At 43.4% G+C, this 17,357-nt stretch overlaps 1 protein-coding gene across 21 annotated transcripts in view; it reads left to right on the top strand.

The window, feature by feature from the left end:
* The window catches only part of ELAVL4 (ELAV like RNA binding protein 4), a 75,658-nt gene that overhangs the window by 11,415 nt on the left and 46,886 nt on the right, over nt 1–17,357 (top strand). For 3 of the 21 annotated variants that reach the window (XM_015290949.4, XM_015290951.4, XM_025152752.3), the window contains exon 1: nt 2,809–2,974. The exons of 5 other annotated variants lie outside the window; for them this stretch is intronic. In XM_015290949.4, coding sequence (XP_015146435.2) covers nt 2,858–2,974 — 117 coding nt within the window. In that variant the 5' untranslated portion in view covers nt 2,809–2,857. Of the gene's footprint in view, nt 1–2,333; nt 2,542–2,808; nt 2,975–4,230; nt 4,262–4,892; nt 5,096–5,304; nt 5,541–5,635; nt 5,814–6,339; nt 14,444–17,357 lie in introns of those variants that run through there. 13 more of the 21 variants (XM_015290957.4, XM_040704495.2, XM_040704502.2 and 10 more) reach the window with 8 other exon arrangements.

A 17,357-nucleotide genomic window follows, 5' to 3' on the forward strand; every position in this document is an offset into this window, starting at 1 on the left:
CCTAGTGCTGGCATTGTGTAATGTCCTTTCCTGGCTTGTTGTTTTCTATTAAATCACTTCAGAGTTCAAATCCATCTCTTACTCTCACATGCATCTCCTTTGTTCCTCATCCACCTGCACCTTCCCACCTGTCAAACAACAAAATAATATTTAGTTCTGATCAAAGACTAACTTTGATAGAAACGTCTTCAGGAAGAGTAAACGTAGTTCAAAGTGTAAATGTTCAGTCCTCTGGAAGAGTGGAAAACGAGGCGATGGAAAATGTCAGGCTGTAGTTCGCAGGCAGCAGCACTTAAATGGTTTGCTGTAATCATATTAGGATAGAATTAAACTGAATTCTTTATTTTGTACTGCAGTGAAATAGGACTGTTACTGATCATTTTCTCCTCCCTCATGCTTTGATGATTAGCATGAAAACTCAAGCAGCAAAATTACAGGAGTTATGTAGCAGTGCACAGAGGAACTGGTGTGAAAGAGCCTGAGCTGGAGTTTTGTGTCCTTGCACATGAGAGCTCTGGTGCTTTCCTAATAGACTGAAAATGAGACTACTGCTGCTTTATAAGAGGTCTGTTCCAGCCACATTGCTCTACAGCTTGGCAGATGGTGGCATGTGAATGGTTTCATATTGATTGGATGGATTTGCCTCGGGATAAGAGGAGCGTGGGGCCTTAAAGATGCACTTCTAGCTCTTTTTTCTTTTTTGTTGGGGGGGGGGGGGGGGGGGAGGAGGAGGGAAGGGAGGGAAATGTATATTTATAAAACACTTCACTTGAAATCAGAAGAGGAGGTAGTAATCCGAGCACTGAAGTTACCTGGAAATAAAAAGTCCTTAAATAGATTATCACAAAGTCCAGAAAGCCAAGGGTACTTATTTACTGAATGATTATGCTTTTACATTAGAAGAAAGTGACACTTTTAATTAGTGTTCAAGGCATATGGTGAATGAGAAAATAAGCTTATTTCATGCAAACAGAAATCGATGCAAATAACCTTTCTCCTCATATAAAAAGGGATGACTTGAAACTCAATACATATTCAAGAAGGTTAAGTCATTACTGCATCACTTTAATATTAGTTAAAGGCCAACAAAGGAAACCGCTACTCTGTGTGTACTTACTCAGCAAGGATTGCTGTGTATGAAAGAATTAGCTGATACTTTGTAGGTGAAAAATCCAAAGGAGCCCTGGTCCGTATCGTGCTTTTATTATTTAACCGCAGTAAATAACCTTTGGGGTTCTGCCTTAGTGCAGGTAGTAGCTGGAGATCCCATAATTCTCATAGCTATCCGTCCTGGCCCACAAAGGCACTTGGTATTTGTCTTTGTTCATTCTCACACTTCTGTTTTGTGCTCTCTTAGCATGTTTCTAAATCCTTTCGTAGGAAGCAACTTTAAGAGTTTGTATAGCACAGAGTGCAAAGGATCCCGATCTCATTCAGGCCTCTGGGTGTTGCTGTAGAGCACTGAGTAAATTTGTTTTTTATAGTAATGGAAGTATTCCTTGAGGTTTTTGGCCTTAAATAGGGAGGGGATGGGGGGGGGGGGAGGGGGGGCTGTGAAGCTTGCAGACATGGGAATGGGGAATTTGATAAATTAGGAGATTTATGCGCTGTTGAAAAGTGTATCCTTCCCATGCATTTTTCAGTGATGTGCTTTGGTGCGTGCAACAGTGACTTCATAAATGAATTTAAGCCAAACTACGTCATGGCATTATCTTATCAAGTTGTCTGCAAATTTGCTTGGAGGTACAGTTAGTATTTTCTAACAGACTCTACCCACACGTGAATTATTTACATGCTGAATTTTGTGTTTTCCTGAGACATCGTCATGCTGAACTTGATGCTAATTTTGTTCTGCAATACAGACCATTTCAATGGGTGCGTTTTTTCCTTCTAATTACATCTTGTTCTCTGAACTGATTGGGTGTAACCATTTAGTCCGTTTTTGCTGAATGAAATGGTCCTGCTTACATTTTAAGGTCCCTTTAAAAAAAAATAATGCTGAAAGTTTTGGATTTTTTGTTTTATTTGAGCTTGCTTCTGGAGAGGGAAGTGCACAAAATGGTGCAAACCATATATGTGTATTTAAATCATAGATGTGCATTTTATTCTCTTGCTTGATAAGTGTCGGGGTGTGGGTTCCGCTGTATATCGCAACCTAAAGCGATTCTGAGAAGAAATCTTTAAGATGGTTACTTGAATCTGTGTACACTGCCCACCTGGTGGTTATGGAGTGAACTGTTACTTTAAAGAATAGTTTAAACAACAGCCATGTTTGGGGCAGGCTAATCTTGCAAAGAGAGCAGTACATATAACAGGAGTCTACTGTGTGATAAGGGGAAAATTCAGCTCACTGACTAGATGTTTTAATGTGCGAACTCTAGGGAAATAACATATTGACTATTCTGTTGTGCGCAAGAAAATTGAAGAACCCTTTGCAGACAGAGGGCTTGCAAAGGATTCTTTCTGTTTCTCTTAACCAGAATCTGTGGCAAGATGTTTGAAATCAGCAGGACGCTTAATGCTGCTTTGTTAAATAATGAGGTAATATTTTGTCACTTTTTCTGGGCAGCATCTGTTTTTTCTCCTTTTTCCTATGTTTATGAAGGCTTCAGATTAATCTTCTGAAAGTAAGAGATTAAAAAAATCATTCTTCAATTTATTATGATTTTTTTTTCCTTTTGATGCTTTTGGAGAATTGGGTTGTCTTTTATTTGCGGTTTCAATCGGCTGCTGTTGCCTAGGACATTATGCCACGTAAGGCTTCTAAACTGCACAGAGTAGGTAGTTATTAACGCTGAATTGGCTTCTGGTATAGTCCATCTGGGCTCTGTATGAGAGAGCTTGCTAGCGGCTACTGATGCTAAGATACCCGCAACCTTTGGGATGTATGCGTGGTGGAGAGGGGCTCAGTGATATGAGATCACTTCTTTTAAGGGAAACTGTCATTAATGAGTCAAGAAACTGCTCATTTATGGTAAGGAGAGGGGGGCGGGGGGGGGGCTGGGAAACAACCCTGTGATTTCATTTTGATATTGGATTAGCTGTTTAAGACAAGTTTCTATTTTGTGGGGATGGAAGACTGCATTAAAAATATGCTCGCTGGTGGATTCTGGAGGGGCTGTATTGAGAATTTGATGCTTTACGAATGTGTCACAACTGTGATGCCGTGGCCAGGCGCTTACCCCGAGAGATAAATGGTACTATTGGAAAGAGGAGAATAAGGTTGACTTTTTCAACAATAGGATTCTGCCTTTGTCTTTACAGAGGGAGGCCTCTGAGGACGGTTGTGCGTTTGTTTTAGTGCTCCTCGGAAAGCCTGTGTGTGGGGTGCTGTTGGGGAACGCGGTCGGTGTGCAGAGCACCTGGATTTATAGAGGAACGAAAGAGCTGATGTATTTATTTAGGAGAGCAGCGTGCAATTACTGTTTCAGAAAAATGGCTGAATCTTCTGATGTGCATAACCAATTTATAGCAACAAAGTAAGCTGAACCTGAAAAGACATTAAAAAAAAAAATCATTTCTGGATTTTTCTTCTCTAATTGTTAATAACCCAGAAGAGACCTTAAGTAAAAAAATTTGCATTACAAATTTAACTTCAGTATTCAATGTATATTCGCACGCAAATGTATGGTAATAAAGCGGCTCCATAGCGTTGTGATGCTGGTGTGTTCGGTGAGTGGGTCACCTCAATATTCGAGTTAGGAAACGGATCTTCCGGGCAAGTTTAATCTCGGCTAGTTTTTACCAAGCTAGAAATGTGCTCAAAAAGAGGTACGGTGAGAGAAACCCTTTGCAGCCTCCTTACATTGTTCCTATTTTAATTGAATTCAGCACTCATTCCACAGCTAGGTTGTGTGATGTCTTGTAAATGCGATTTTCTCTGTGCTGGGTCGGTTTGGAGCTGGGCTTTGTAATCTGACTGTATTTCATACGTTGTATTTGCGTGTTTGGTGAGCGTGTGTATGACTGAAAGAAATGTGAAATGTACAGCATGTCAGCTCTGAGCTGAGCCGCTCCGAGGGGGTGCATCTATATTGGAAAATAAAATGCAACTTCTAGAGCAGTGGTTATCCAGTTACATATTTCCGAAGGTGTGTGTAGTGGTTTGTACAGAGGTGCCCTTCTCAGAAGGAGCTCTGTGTGTTTGTAGCACTGCTCGTCCCACTGCTCTGCTTTTACCTCAGGTTTGGGAGCACTCCCGTTAGTACTGAACTGTGAGGGACCGACTTCACTGCTAGGAACGCCCGAATGGTGGAATGAGGTGAACGCTGCGTGTGTGTAGAGCGGTATGCTTTAGTGTGGGTGATTGCGAACTCCAGGTCAGTAGTGATGAAAGGATGCCGTGCCTTGCTGGCGTGGCCAACCTGTGAGTGAGGAATTGCAGAATATGGAATGCGAACGCGCTGCTCTGTGAGAACTGTCACTAACCCGCCGCGCTCGGGGCGATGAGATGTGCTGCGTGGGGCGGCGGTTCTGTCAGCGGAGGGCCGTGGGTGTGGGGGTGTGTGTGTGCGCACGGTGAACTTGGGCACGCTCCGCTCAGCACAATGCCTGCCGAGGGCCGGACCGAGCGGGGGGCGTTGCGGCGCGGCCGTTGGGGCGCACGGGCAGGCCTCGCGTGCGGCTCCCCGCCGGGCGGCGGCGCGGGGCGCGGGGAGGGCCGCGGCGAGGCGCTGAGGGGCCGCGCGGGCCTTAACCGGCGGCGCGGTTCGGAACCCCGCCCGGTGCCGCGGCGGGCGGAGGTCAGCGGCTCATTAACACCGTCAATCTGGCGGCGGCTCATTTCAATAGCACCTGATGTCGCGACGCCTCCCCGCGCGGCGGCGGCCAATGAGCGCGCGGGCGCCGCTGACAGATGGGGCCATAAATGGGCGCGGCGCGGGGCCGGCGGCAGCAGCGCCAGCAGCGGCAGCGCCAGCAGCGAGCGGGCAGCGCGGCCCCACCGCCCGCCCCGCGCCCCCCGCGCCCGCTGCGCACACTGTGCTTGGTGGATCTTAACAAATACCAATAAAAGTCAGGTCCCCGAAACCTTAGCCAGTCTGTAGAAGAGTTGAAGCCTTTCAAGACCCAATATTTGCCATTAAGAATGGTTATGGTAGGTATTGGTAGATTTAAGCTCGGGGCGCAGCGGGTGTCTGTAGAGGTAGACGTAGAGGCTGACATAGATTTCCCCAAACGTGCATCGCTCTCCGCCTGTCTCACACGGGGGTGGCTTGCTGTGCTTGTCCATGATCTCTCCCTCTCTCTCCCTCTCTCTCTCCCTCCCTCCCTTTCATATTTAATGTCTGCGCGTCCTTTAATAAAGGATGTACTTTCGGTGCGAGGTGGCGGCGGTGCGCTCGGAGCGGAGCGGAGCGCTGATGCCGGGCGGTGCGTGGCGGGCGCGGGGACGGCGGCTTTGTGCGAGCGGGGGGTGCGTGCACGGCGGCGTTCGGAGATGCGAAATCCTCGGGGGGGGGGGGGAGGGGGGGGGAGGAGAGGGGAGGACAAAAAAAAAAGCCTCGAGATTGGTAATTTTCTTTTGGTGGACTGCGCAATAGGTATGGTAATTTTAAAAGCGAGTGATTTATATGAGCTTCGGTAAATGCTGCATATTGTATTTCAAAGAGTTTCCTGTCATGACCTCATAAAAAGAGGAGGAGGCTGTGTGTGTTGCAGCGCCTAGTCTATGTCGATTTTGTTGCATCGCTGGGCAGCCGCGCTGTAAGAAGGAATGTCAGCTTTTACATAACGCTCTCTTTGCTTCCGACTCGGTGAGGGGCTCTGAGGGTCCATCTTGGCGATCCCAGATGGAGTGGAATGGCCTGAAGATGGTAAGTGAGCGCGGCGCCTCGCCCCGCCGCACCGCACCGCGCGGGGCTCTTTGTTCGGGAGCCGCCACCGCGATGGGCAGCGCCGCGCCGGGCCGGGAGCGCCGCGGGGGGTGCGGGTGGCCCCGCGTGGGGCCGTGCGCGGGGAGTCAGGTAGTGCGGGGCTGCGCGGGGCCGGGGGCCGCGGTCTGTGCGCTTTTTGCATCCTTTTTTTTTTATTCTTCCTCCATACCGAGGAGAAGGGAAAAGCCATATTTCTGTGCGCGGATAGTAATTCTATTTTTAGCCCGCGCTGGCAGCCGAGGGACCCGAGCCGCGCTCTCCCCTTTTGTGCTCGCCTTGTGCAAAATGGCACGATCGCATCCCGGGGGCGGGGGGCCGCGCACAATGCACCCCCGCCCGGTCCCCTCGCCGCCGCCACGGAGCGCGGCCGGGGAAACAAAGCGGCGGTCTTTTCCCTTTCTTACAGGATTGCCTTTGTCTGCCTGCTTGTTTTGATGGGTGTAAAACAAATAAGATTAGACTGAGCAGCCGAACTGAAAGCGATAGCTGGGAGGAAAAGCCAATGAAAGGTTGCCGGGGAAACGAGCAGAGGGGAAGCTGAGTGGGGGAGCAGGTGGCAATCATGTGGGAATACTGCAAACAGTGTAAAAAAAAAAAAAATCTTAAAAAAAGAAAAAAGCAGGGGCTACCTCGATTATCTGTGCTATTCTTTGTGGCAGTCACAACTTTAATTATTCTTTATAAATAGGTGTTAATTACATTTCTGGCTCAGGCTTACAGTGATTTCTAGAAATCTGTTTTTAAGCATCTGTTCTTTCTCCTTTGCAAAAGAGGGTTATCTTTTTTTTCCCCCCTCTCTTTTTTTTTTCCCCCCTCCCTGCTGTGAAATTGTACGTGCAAAAAATGGCAAGGAATCCTGCGAGGCAGTATAAAAAAAATGTAAATTATATTGAATGAAGTTGACAGAGGTATAATAGTGAACTCCCACAGCTGATAGCTTCTGCAAATCATTTCTTAGAATTTTCCAGCAAATGTCCCTATGAGAACAGTAGGTAGAATGAATTTACCCTAAGCGGTGATTTTGTGTTAAGTGATATTGGTATTTTTACAAAATCAGATGGTTATATGGCAGAATAATCAGTTCAGGGGAGTTCACCAGATCCTACAGTTCATGCGCTGAGCAGAATTTACGAAAATAATGGGATTATTTTCCTCCCCGTCTCCAGCCCCACCTTTAGCCACCGTCTATTCTCCATCTGCTGTAGCAGTGCCACTTCCAATGGCAGGCTGCGCGTGGCAACTTTACTTTGTGAACTGCAGCTGAATAATCTGCTGGTGGTGATGGGCTCTCATTGTGGTGGCAAACAATGTGCAATAGCGAAGTGCGTCTTTAAGCGAGGCTGTTGGTGCTGGAGCGTTAAACGGCGTAGCGGGCTGCCGAGCGATAGACGGTAGTGTAAAAGATAGCAGAATGTGGTTGCCCAGCACATGCTCATCTATCGCACATCAGGAGGCACAAGAGGAGCGGAGCACAGATACGGAACACGCCTTTATTTCTACCTTCATTTTCAGATTATTTTGTACTTTCTTCCTTTTCTCTCGTGCACGATTACTTCAGATGCAAATCGGAGCAGGGACATTGGTGCTCGATTTCAGTAGGAATAAAAAGAAATCAAATCCCCCTTCTGATTTGCTTTGTTTTTAGTACTGCTTCTGCTGCAGTCCTTTCTGTAAAGAAGTGGCTGAATGGCCCTCTGAAAGCTGCGCTGCTTTACAGTGTAAAGGGGAAAAATCTTGAGGGTGTGTGTGCATGTGTAAAATTGTGTATTTTACAGCGTGTCTGTGTGCAGAGATGTGTTCTGACAAGTATTATAGTTGTATGTGTGAGTAAAATGATTTTTCTTCCATCTGAAACAGAGATGCTGTGTTCTAAATCTGTTAACTTAGTCACGCCAATAAATAAGGGTGCCTTTATTATACACAGCTGCATTGTTTAAGAGCTATCAGCTAGCACTTACATTTTCATTTTTTGTTCAGTTTGGTATTTCTACAAAGATTTAAAAAATGTAGTCCTTGTCTTATGGCGCACGTGTTCCTGCCTCAGTCTTCCTCTTTTCTTTGTTTTAAGATGATATTAATGAATACAGCCTGCACATAGTGGCGTTCTTTCTGCATGTAAGGGATCACACTGTAGATCTTCATATAGGAAAATAGCTGTGAGGTTAGTGAAATTAATAGTGAAATTGCTCGGAATTACTATAGAAAGATGAAAACATAAAACCTCTTCCTGTGTAAATGGAAAGGTGGAGAAATTGCAGCTGTGTTTGGGCATATATAAAAATGAAAAATAAAACCACTGCTGTCTTGGTGAACACCAGTCAGAAAGGAAGAAATTCAGAATTGGGTTTTGATGCAGTGTGAATCCTGTCCATCCGTTTAAATCCTGTCTCCATGTACTTCACTAATCAAGTTCCCATGTTAGACACAGATGTCTCTGCTGTTGTCTGGCTTGCTTGCCTCCTCTGCTTTCTTCTTTATTAATTTTTTTCCTTTTTGAGCTCCCAAAGTGAGCCCGAGCTGTTGTGACAAAGGATGGTTACAATGAAGTAGAAGGGGTGTACTTAAAAATCCCACTTGAATGGGTTTGGAATAGTCTTCCTCGTCTTTATTTGCTCCTGATAAATATTTTGACTCTATTGAAAGAAAATCCGGTTGCGTTAATCTTCCATATATTAATTTTTGGAAACATCTTTTAGGTTACGGTGACTTCTTCACCAACCTTCCTACTTGAAATGCTGTGAGGGTATTAATTAAATGCGGGTTATCTTCTGCGAGCGATTGTCGTTGTGGTGGTACATAACCTACAGCCTCTCGGCTCCCCGTGATTTTTCGGGAGAAATAAACTCTGATTGCATCCCACATTCTGGCAGGGGAATTTGGTGTCTTGAGGAACTTGCACTTTCAAAATATTTCAGCAGGCACTCCAAGCAAGAAATGGGCAGTGGCAGAGGATGTTATAGTGATCGAGATGCAGATAACTTGACAAATCTACTCGTCTGTTTTGGCAATCTGCGTCTGCTAGACAACTAATTTACATGCCTGGACACATTAAAATGTACATTTGTTTGTCAGTGGGACAGCTGACTGGATACACTTGGATGCACTGGCAAATACTGCAATGCAGTATTTTTTCAATGTCATTGGGGTTTTGGGGGAGAAGTGGGCGCAAAGTTTTCTTTGCAAGTGAGGCGATGATAAAAACCATGGTGCCTTTGTAAATGGTAGGCCAGATTTTGCAACATTTGCTTATCTCTGGAAAGGCACCCTTCCCCCATTGCAATTCTCTCCTTTCCAGGCAGGACGGAAGAAGAGATGAGCATGCATGTCTTTTATGTGAGTTTATGCATGTGTCTTTCTATGCCATTTAAATGGATGCTAAAGGAAGTGCTGGGATTGGGGTGAAAATGGAAAGGCTGTTTCTGTAAGGTATACTCTTGAATTGTTTGTGCAAACATCTGGTTATCAAAAGCGTAGGACTACCAAGTAGCTCCACAAGCAGGACATGTTTTTGCAGAACTCTGTAGTAAAGGAAAGAGCAAGGTAATGTTTACAGTTCAATAAGTAAAATAGATTTAGTTGTAGTAAAATCACTGTTTAATATGGATTTAGATGTAACATTTGAGCGCATTTAAACGTTTGAGATACTGTCAAGTGAAGATGTTGGAGAAGTGGGCGTTCAAATGAATTTCCTTGCTTGCTCTTTTTTCCTCTTTCAAATGTTCCATCTTTGTAAAATATCGTAATATTTTAGGTACGGGGGGCTTTTGTAGGTCACTAGATATACAGTAAGAAGAAGAAAGGAGAGAGAAGGTCTCAATGTGTCAGAGGCAGTGATTGTCTAAAATTAACTGTTTAGAAAAGGAAGGAAAAGCTTGGAGGGAAGAACGAGGCTCAAATACGTGCAACTGCGCTGTTCTAGTTGGGGAGATAATGAGTGATAGATCTGAGCTGGTGCAGTGGTGTGATGCCCATTAATTTCTCAGAGCCTTGACTTTGCAGGTTTGTTACTTATTTTGTTGATGCCTTTAATTATAACCAATTTTGGGTGATAGCTTGGGACAGTGAAGCTGAGACCTTTCGTTTGTTTACTTATTTTGAGTATTCTGACAGTCTGTAATAGTGGTGGAACATCACTGTTAGAAATCAGGTGCTTTCAGATGAGATACAATAGGAATGCGGTTTATTTTTTTCAACTACCTACTACTGTTTTATTGGTAGCAGTTACATTGCTTGCATAAATTGGTGTTAATGTGTTCATTCTTATCTTTATTTGTGGCAATGACAATCCATGTTTTCCCTAATCGTACTGGGTCACCTAATGAATTAATGCTTCTTTAGGACCCGATAAAGTAGAGGAGGGGGCTGAGCATCTTGTACTTATTGTTCTACCTTTGATTGCATGGTATTTGATGACTCCTCAATGAAGAAAATCTGTAGAAGTCAAGGAAAAAAAACCCCTTATTTTAAGGTAGAAAGTATTTAAAAAAAAAAAACTAGACCTTCGTGTCCTTTCTGGATTTGGGTTAGTTACACGATGAAAGACAAGCCTGGCTTTGATATTTAGAGTTGTGATGTGTATATAAGATTCTGTAGTAAGCTTTTGTTGCTAAGGCACATGCAGTTGCGTCAGTGATGGGGATGTGATGGAGATTTATGCGTCCTTGAAGTCTCAAATAATTTTCCCTACATTCATTTATTTTTTTAATACTAAATTCATTTCTATTGCTATAAAATATCTCATATCTTACAGTTGATGTGTTTTCCCCAGTGTGAGATCATGCATCAGTACTTTTCAGGATTGGGGCTTGTAGAGTATTTGACTTCTGAGCTTACAGAAGTCATGGAGGTGCAGCACGATGATCTGTTTAAGGGCAGATGCAAATGAAAGTTGCTGTCTAATTCAGTGCTTCAGGAATGTTCCCTGCATAATGCATTTCTGTCTATGTTGGTGACTTTCAGCGTTGGTGGAGGGCACTGGTACCACTGGAGCCCTTCCAGTAGCAAAGCTCTTTGGATTCAGTTGCTCCAGTCTGGAGTGTTTGCAGAGCTGTCAGGTGGCCACTAAGTTCTCTCCCTTTCAGTTATTGCTGCCTCAGGGATGGCTGGTGAGGATGTGGTCCCATCTGACCTCCATATGCAGCTGGAAAAAAGATGGAAGGTCACTGCACTGTGTTTAGGCCTGTGATTGCGTGCGAGCCTGGTTGGAGGAGCTGATGACTTCTCTGTATTCTCTCCCTGGTTGAGTGCTGCTTAAAAGCTTTTGTAGGTACATGAGGGATGAAGGAAGCTTGTCCTTTTTTCTTTCCTCCCCTTATGAATTTTTCATTATTGCATACTTGAAAACTGGCAAAGACAACAATACTCACAATTTATAATTTAAGATGGATCTGACTCATCCCATAATGTTGTGCACAGTGGCCCATTGAGAATGTGGAATTCCAGGAGCTGACTGTTATGTTATCTCTGTTGGGGCAGATGAGTACAGTTGCCGTAAGTCTGCGTTTTTCTGCTGCTGTTAGAAGGAAAACTGGTATTTGTGACTTGAGAGTTGTTATCATTAGGTGAGTGTTATTGGAAGACTTTGCATAGGGGATCTTTGTTTAATGTAGATCAGTTAGAATTTAAATGTTCATTATGATGTGTGGAAGCTGATCTGTTTATAGTAGTTTGGGTTTGAGAGTTTATGGTGAATTGGGCCAAATATTGGAGGCCTTCTGGTGTGAATCAAATGCGGGTACGTGGAGAGGAGGCCAGGCCTTTCCTCAGCACTATGGAGCTGCCATGTGGCCTCCCCTAGTCTACTGCAGTTCTGTATTAGATAATACAAAATACACAACCCTACAGGGTTAACCCATGTTTAAGCCACTGCTTTGTAGTGAGGTGTGAACGCATTCTTCACTTGGAATTAGAGAGATTTGGGGGTACTTAATGAGAAGATAAGCGCAGCTCTAAGTTGCTGTCCTTGGCTTCACCTTCTCCTGCTGGTGGACCTTGGTATTCCGGTGGTGGCCAGTGGCTTCCTTCTAGCATGTGCTTTTAGAAGAGGCTGAGGCTTGTGGGCATGCTTGTCCCTTTTCATTTCTGCAGAGCAGAAGGCACTGTCACAATGCTGTAGAAGTAATAATGCACGTAAACAAGTATTCCTTAAATAAAAATAGTTCTAATAGTGTTCCCTGCATATCTTTGTTCCAAATGAAGTTACTGGCAGTAGATGAGTAGGGGGAAGTTGATTTTTAGCAGAAAGCGTGAATGCTGGAAATTCTTCCTAATATGCATGTGCCAGCTATTCTGTGGCAATATTGCAGTTTGATTTCCTTCCTGTAAGAGCAGCTGTTCAGGGAATTCATCTCTTTGCTTGATGCAGAGGGCCCTAAAAAATGCAATACGCAACTGCTGTGGTGATTGTGGCCATTTTCAGTGTGTCCAGGGATGGAAGGGCCTCGGTGATCCAGCACGGTAGCATATTGTTCTCTAGACTAAGTGGGCCAGGACAAAATTATCATTTTCTGTTTCGTGTGCTCTGTGAGAGATTCCGGAGTACACTTCAGAATTTGACATTGTGTTTGATAATTTATAGAGCACAGTTTATATTTAACTGTAGACACACTAATCCAGGAAAAAGAGTAGTGTATTTTTAGACTCCTTTTTTATTGTCTCTGCTTGTCATTACTCAGCTACTGAAAGAAGTGTTCATAAATGTAGATGCTCATTGGGATAGAAATTGAGTTTAATTTCGATGATTAGTCCTTGCTACTTATAAAAAAAAAAAAAACAAGCGTTCGTGTGATGATCTTTGGCTATCAAGGAGCTTTACAGCTGTACCTGGTCCTCGTGGGTGCTGTAGGAAGATGTTCCCACCGCAGAGTGACTAGGCTGAATGCCCCAGCAACCAGAGATGCTTAGAGGACTTTTTTTTAGCTTTAATAATGACCCAAGGTCACCTCGAGACAATGGCAGAGTTCTTGTTTGAGGTGAAACACTGATGGACTGGCTCCTGCTCTAAAGAAGCTTTGAGTCTAGACTGTTGAGCCTTGTAAGGAAAGGCTATTCAACAGAAAAGGTATTAGCATTTTTCTTTTTTTCTTCCTTCAATTCTTAAGTACCTATGTAAGCTGTTTGTCACTGTTTGGGGTTTTTAGGACAGTTCTGCCTAATAATAGCTAATGCTTCTACTTTCTCAACGGTTGCCTATTGACATCTAAGCAAAAGGCATTCTAAGGGGTTTGAGGTTGGGCTCTGCAGGTGGCCTGGGACCTGTTGTCTTCATGCATCTGCACCTGACGGGAGTATTAGTTGTTTTTTTTAATGTTGTTAATGGCTACTTTTTCCATGGGCTCCCTCCTTTATCTTAGGAGGAGTTTCAAAAGCTGTCTGAATGTTCAGGGTATGTTCATTTATTTGAATAAGAATTTAGTTAATGAGTTTATTTAGGAACTTCAGGAAGCATCCTAGTAATTTGAATAAGGAAGATGTTTGGTTTGGCCTGGGGCCTGTTTCCCTTATTTAGTATAGACTGTATTAGAGTTCGCCAGGGATAAGCTAGCAGGATCTTTTAGTTGGACCTGTGATAAACACACACGTACTTGATATTTTGTCCTTCATCGGTTGAATAGTATGCTATTAATCTGTGAGTAATGGTCTTTGATCTCAGCATAGGTGTTTTTTTTTGCATGAGATCTTTCTGTATTATTGAGATATTTGTTCCATACAGTGCTTTACGTAACTTTGTTTAAGCAGTTTTGTAGATACTTTACTTGTGACAGCATCAGAGTAAGCAGCTCCCTCCATATCCTAGAAGATCAGTTCTTATCACTTAGCACCGGGGATTTCTCAAATCCTCAACTTAATTTTTCTCCTTGTGTCCATTGCTATCTCATATGGTCATACTACTCCAGGGTGATTCACTTTTACTTTTCCTACCATTGCACCTTGTAGAAGCAAGAATCCCTATTTTTTTTTTTGTGGAAGTATTATTCCTATAAGTAATAATGGTGTGCTACAGGGCAGTAGAATTAGAGGTTAATTACAGAAAATCTGTAAATTTTTGTTCATTACTAGTCTAATTCAGTTCAAGACTGGACAGGGAAAAGTGCTGTTACTCTGCAATAAGCTAACACTTCTAATGAGGGAAATGGAAATTCCAGTGTTGCCCATGTCCAGTCTTAGGGTATGTCTTGAGTTTGTGAGCAGTAGTATCCATAGAGGTGCTGTTGGCAGCAGTCGAGATGTAAACATTGATTAGTGCTTCTGAATTGCATTTATTAGTGTCTTCATTAAGGTCCTGTTGAGGACAGAGCCTGAAATACGTTTGTTGTAGTGTGTTTTGCTAAGCTATGAATTTCTACATAATCATTGCCTGAAAAACACAGGTAACACTTTCTAAAGAGAACAAATGGCTTAGGAGCTGAAATCTTATTGCAGTGGACAATAATGAACCTTAAATCACGTAGAGGCTTTTGGAAATCATAGCTTTTGCTTCTAGAACTTTGATAGTAATAATAGGTGGGGGGTTGGATGTCCTTGGGCTTCAGGAAGAGCCTGCTCTGGCCTGCCTTTTGCTTTAGCTGCTGGTAAGTAGACTTCAGGTTTTTTCCATCTTGCTCCATAGCAGTTTTACAGCATGGCTTGTCATACAGTTCTCACTACCTAAATTCATAGGTTTCAAATAATTCTAGGTATTCTTTAAAGGGAAAGAGGGTGGAATTGTGACAGGTCTACAGCAAATGAAGACTTGCAGCTGTCTGCTTATTGCACTAATATGTATACCTGTGGAAATCTGCTTAACTACATGGTGGGACATAGGTATTCTGACATCAGTAATATAATTCTAACGTAAGGTAGTAATATATGACACAGTAATGTAGTCAGTTAAGTAGGCAGTGATTAGGAAACAACTGAGCTAAGAATAGAATTCAGGAAGTCACTAAAACTATGGGAAGATATTCTTAAATACATTTCATTTTTGTATTCTTAGGTTGTGTTTCCTTTACACTTAAAGAGATGTTTCAGTTGTTTGAACCCAGCATTCTTTTGTATTATTAGCACTATGTAGTATCCAGGCTTTTGAGAACCTCGCCAGTCTTTCAGGGTCTGTCTCATACTCGCTGTTTTTTTTGGTTTTGTCACCCTGCAGAGGCAGATCTTTAAATACAGTTTTCCTAGTCTCCATCTCCTTTTCGAGGCTGAGGCAGTTCGTGGGAGACTTCTTTCCTGCCTTTGTGTCATCAGTCTAATAAAATGTTATCCGTTGCAAAAAAGATGCTTTCATCAGATTTTGGCTTGGAGCATCAATCAGAGAAAGATGTCATCTTTCTGCTGAAATTGTTTGTTTTTCAGACTCCTTCAGCCTTCATATGCATCTTGAAAGAGCAAGTAGTAGATCCTGATTTCTGAAGAAGCCAGGAGGGAATAAGGAGCAGTACAGATTGATTAAATAAATAAAGTAAACCCTTGTGAGATTTTTAGGAATGGAGCTGTCCAATATGAGTTTGGCAGAGGCAGCAGGATGGTTGAAATGGTGTTCTTTCAAAAGGCGGTGTCTGACCATGCTTTCTCTGCTTGGGTTGCAGAAATGTCTGGGCCTTCTGGCAGAGGCTGCCCCAGGGGCACAGTGGGCCTTGTTCTTGGCACATAGGTAGGCCTGCTCCTTGCCATGACCTCTTGTTCAGGGCCATGATGTGTGGCATGCAAGGAACTATAAGGTATTCTAAGCTGAACTGTAGTAGAACTTACCAAGCTGACCCAAGACGCATCCATTTTCCTCTCCTGGCATTTTCTGATTGCTACCTCTAATGCTGCGTTCTAGAGCTGTGGTTGAATACCATGAAATCAAGGCTGGATTCTTTTATATCTTTATATGTAAATGAAGTTCAATGTCAGAAACAATTCTAAGCAAATTCTAGCGAAACAACTCTAAACTATAACCAGCTCACTTCCTAGAAGTTGGTTTTCTTCAAAGAGTTACCCTCAGGCAGGAGTAGTAGGTAACATTTCTGATGCTGCCTGTGACCTTAGTTTTTTGTATCCCTCATGCTGATGGAATGTTTCAGGCAGAAGGGACTTAAAATGTTCAAGTCCAGCTGCTTGGGCACTCCAGGGCTGTTTGGCATATTGCTGTAGGCCTTTGCTTGATGCTTGGAGAGCACTGAAGAATAGGACCAAACTCTGCTGAAGTTTCCAAGATGCCTAACTTCTCCATAGTCATCTCAGAAAGTGAAGGATCTGCTAACTGTGATGGAAATTAAGCCTGGTAGAAGTTAATAAAGAACCGCAGTTACTGTGGTTTGAGGTAATACATATGATGTTTCCATGCTCTGCTTCTGACAGTGTCCTTACAAGTGTGTGCTTTATTGTGCTTCATGGAAATCCCTGTGCATGGGGTTGATTGCCCATGCATGCTTCCAGTTGGTTTGAGGAGTGCTTAACTACAGGACCCTAATTGTAGTGCTTCCCAGTCCTGTTTCCCAACCTCAGAGTACTTGCAGTGAGAATAAGAAGCCACATGAAGTTTGTGATCTAGTGCACTTGCGTTTTTTTACTACCTGTTTTGTGGTTATTGAATGTGTTGCTCTGAGGATGGCTTTCTCTACTCAGACCTTGATGTTGAAATGGATCCAGCTTACTTGAGTGTCTTGCCTTTTTTCTTCTGCTCAGTCTTTTCTGTTATGGAAATCAAATGTAAACCTGTAAATCCCATACTTTGTGGGAACAGAAAGTATTTACCCCTTTGTGAGGTTCAGATTAATCATGAGTTGGCACATCATAATGCTGTTTTACCTTGTTCCAGTTTTGTAGGGAAGGGTAACCCTATGACTAGGCTGGGTTCAAGGATACAGTTACCCTTCTAGAGATGTCATAGCTTACCATGTGTCTACAGCAGTCTGCTAAGGTACTTTCGTTTGGTTTATTTTGCTTTGCCCCTTCTGCAAAATTTGAAATAAAAACAAACATTTGTTACTGTGTTGGTGCAGCAACAGACCCTACCCTGACAGTATCCGGCATAACTTGATGCTGGTATTAGTTCTGTCCTTCAGGCATTACTGTGGTAAGTCATGTTGCCAATAAACTGTATGTTCATTGTGCTGCAAATTGGGGGCAGGTTGTTTTGTTTTGGCATCATCGCACAACAGCCTGTAATGAACTAGATCAAGACAAGTTGAGCTATGAAAATAACTTTCTTGTTTGAACAGAATTAGTCTCTTAAAGTGAATGCATTTATCTTCTCTGCTGGGGTTATCTTCTCTGTGCAATTATTGTGGCACCTGGTAAACGAACTTCATGAAAATGTTTGGACACCATTTTAACTTGAGTCCAGTGCACACTGAAACAGAGCAGTAAGACTGTAGCTTTGCTATCATCAGCAGCGACTGCTCATCTTTAACTGAGACTTTGCCTTAAAAACAGGTATGGCTCAAGTATCCCTTCCTCCAGAAGGGAGGGGAAGAGCACCTGTAAGAGTATGTAGGTCAGTGGGGAGTAAGGCAA

Source organism: Gallus gallus, chromosome 8, assembly GCF_016699485.2.
Source record: "Gallus gallus isolate bGalGal1 chromosome 8, bGalGal1.mat.broiler.GRCg7b, whole genome shotgun sequence".
Lineage (NCBI taxonomy): Eukaryota > Metazoa > Chordata > Aves > Galliformes > Phasianidae > Gallus > Gallus gallus.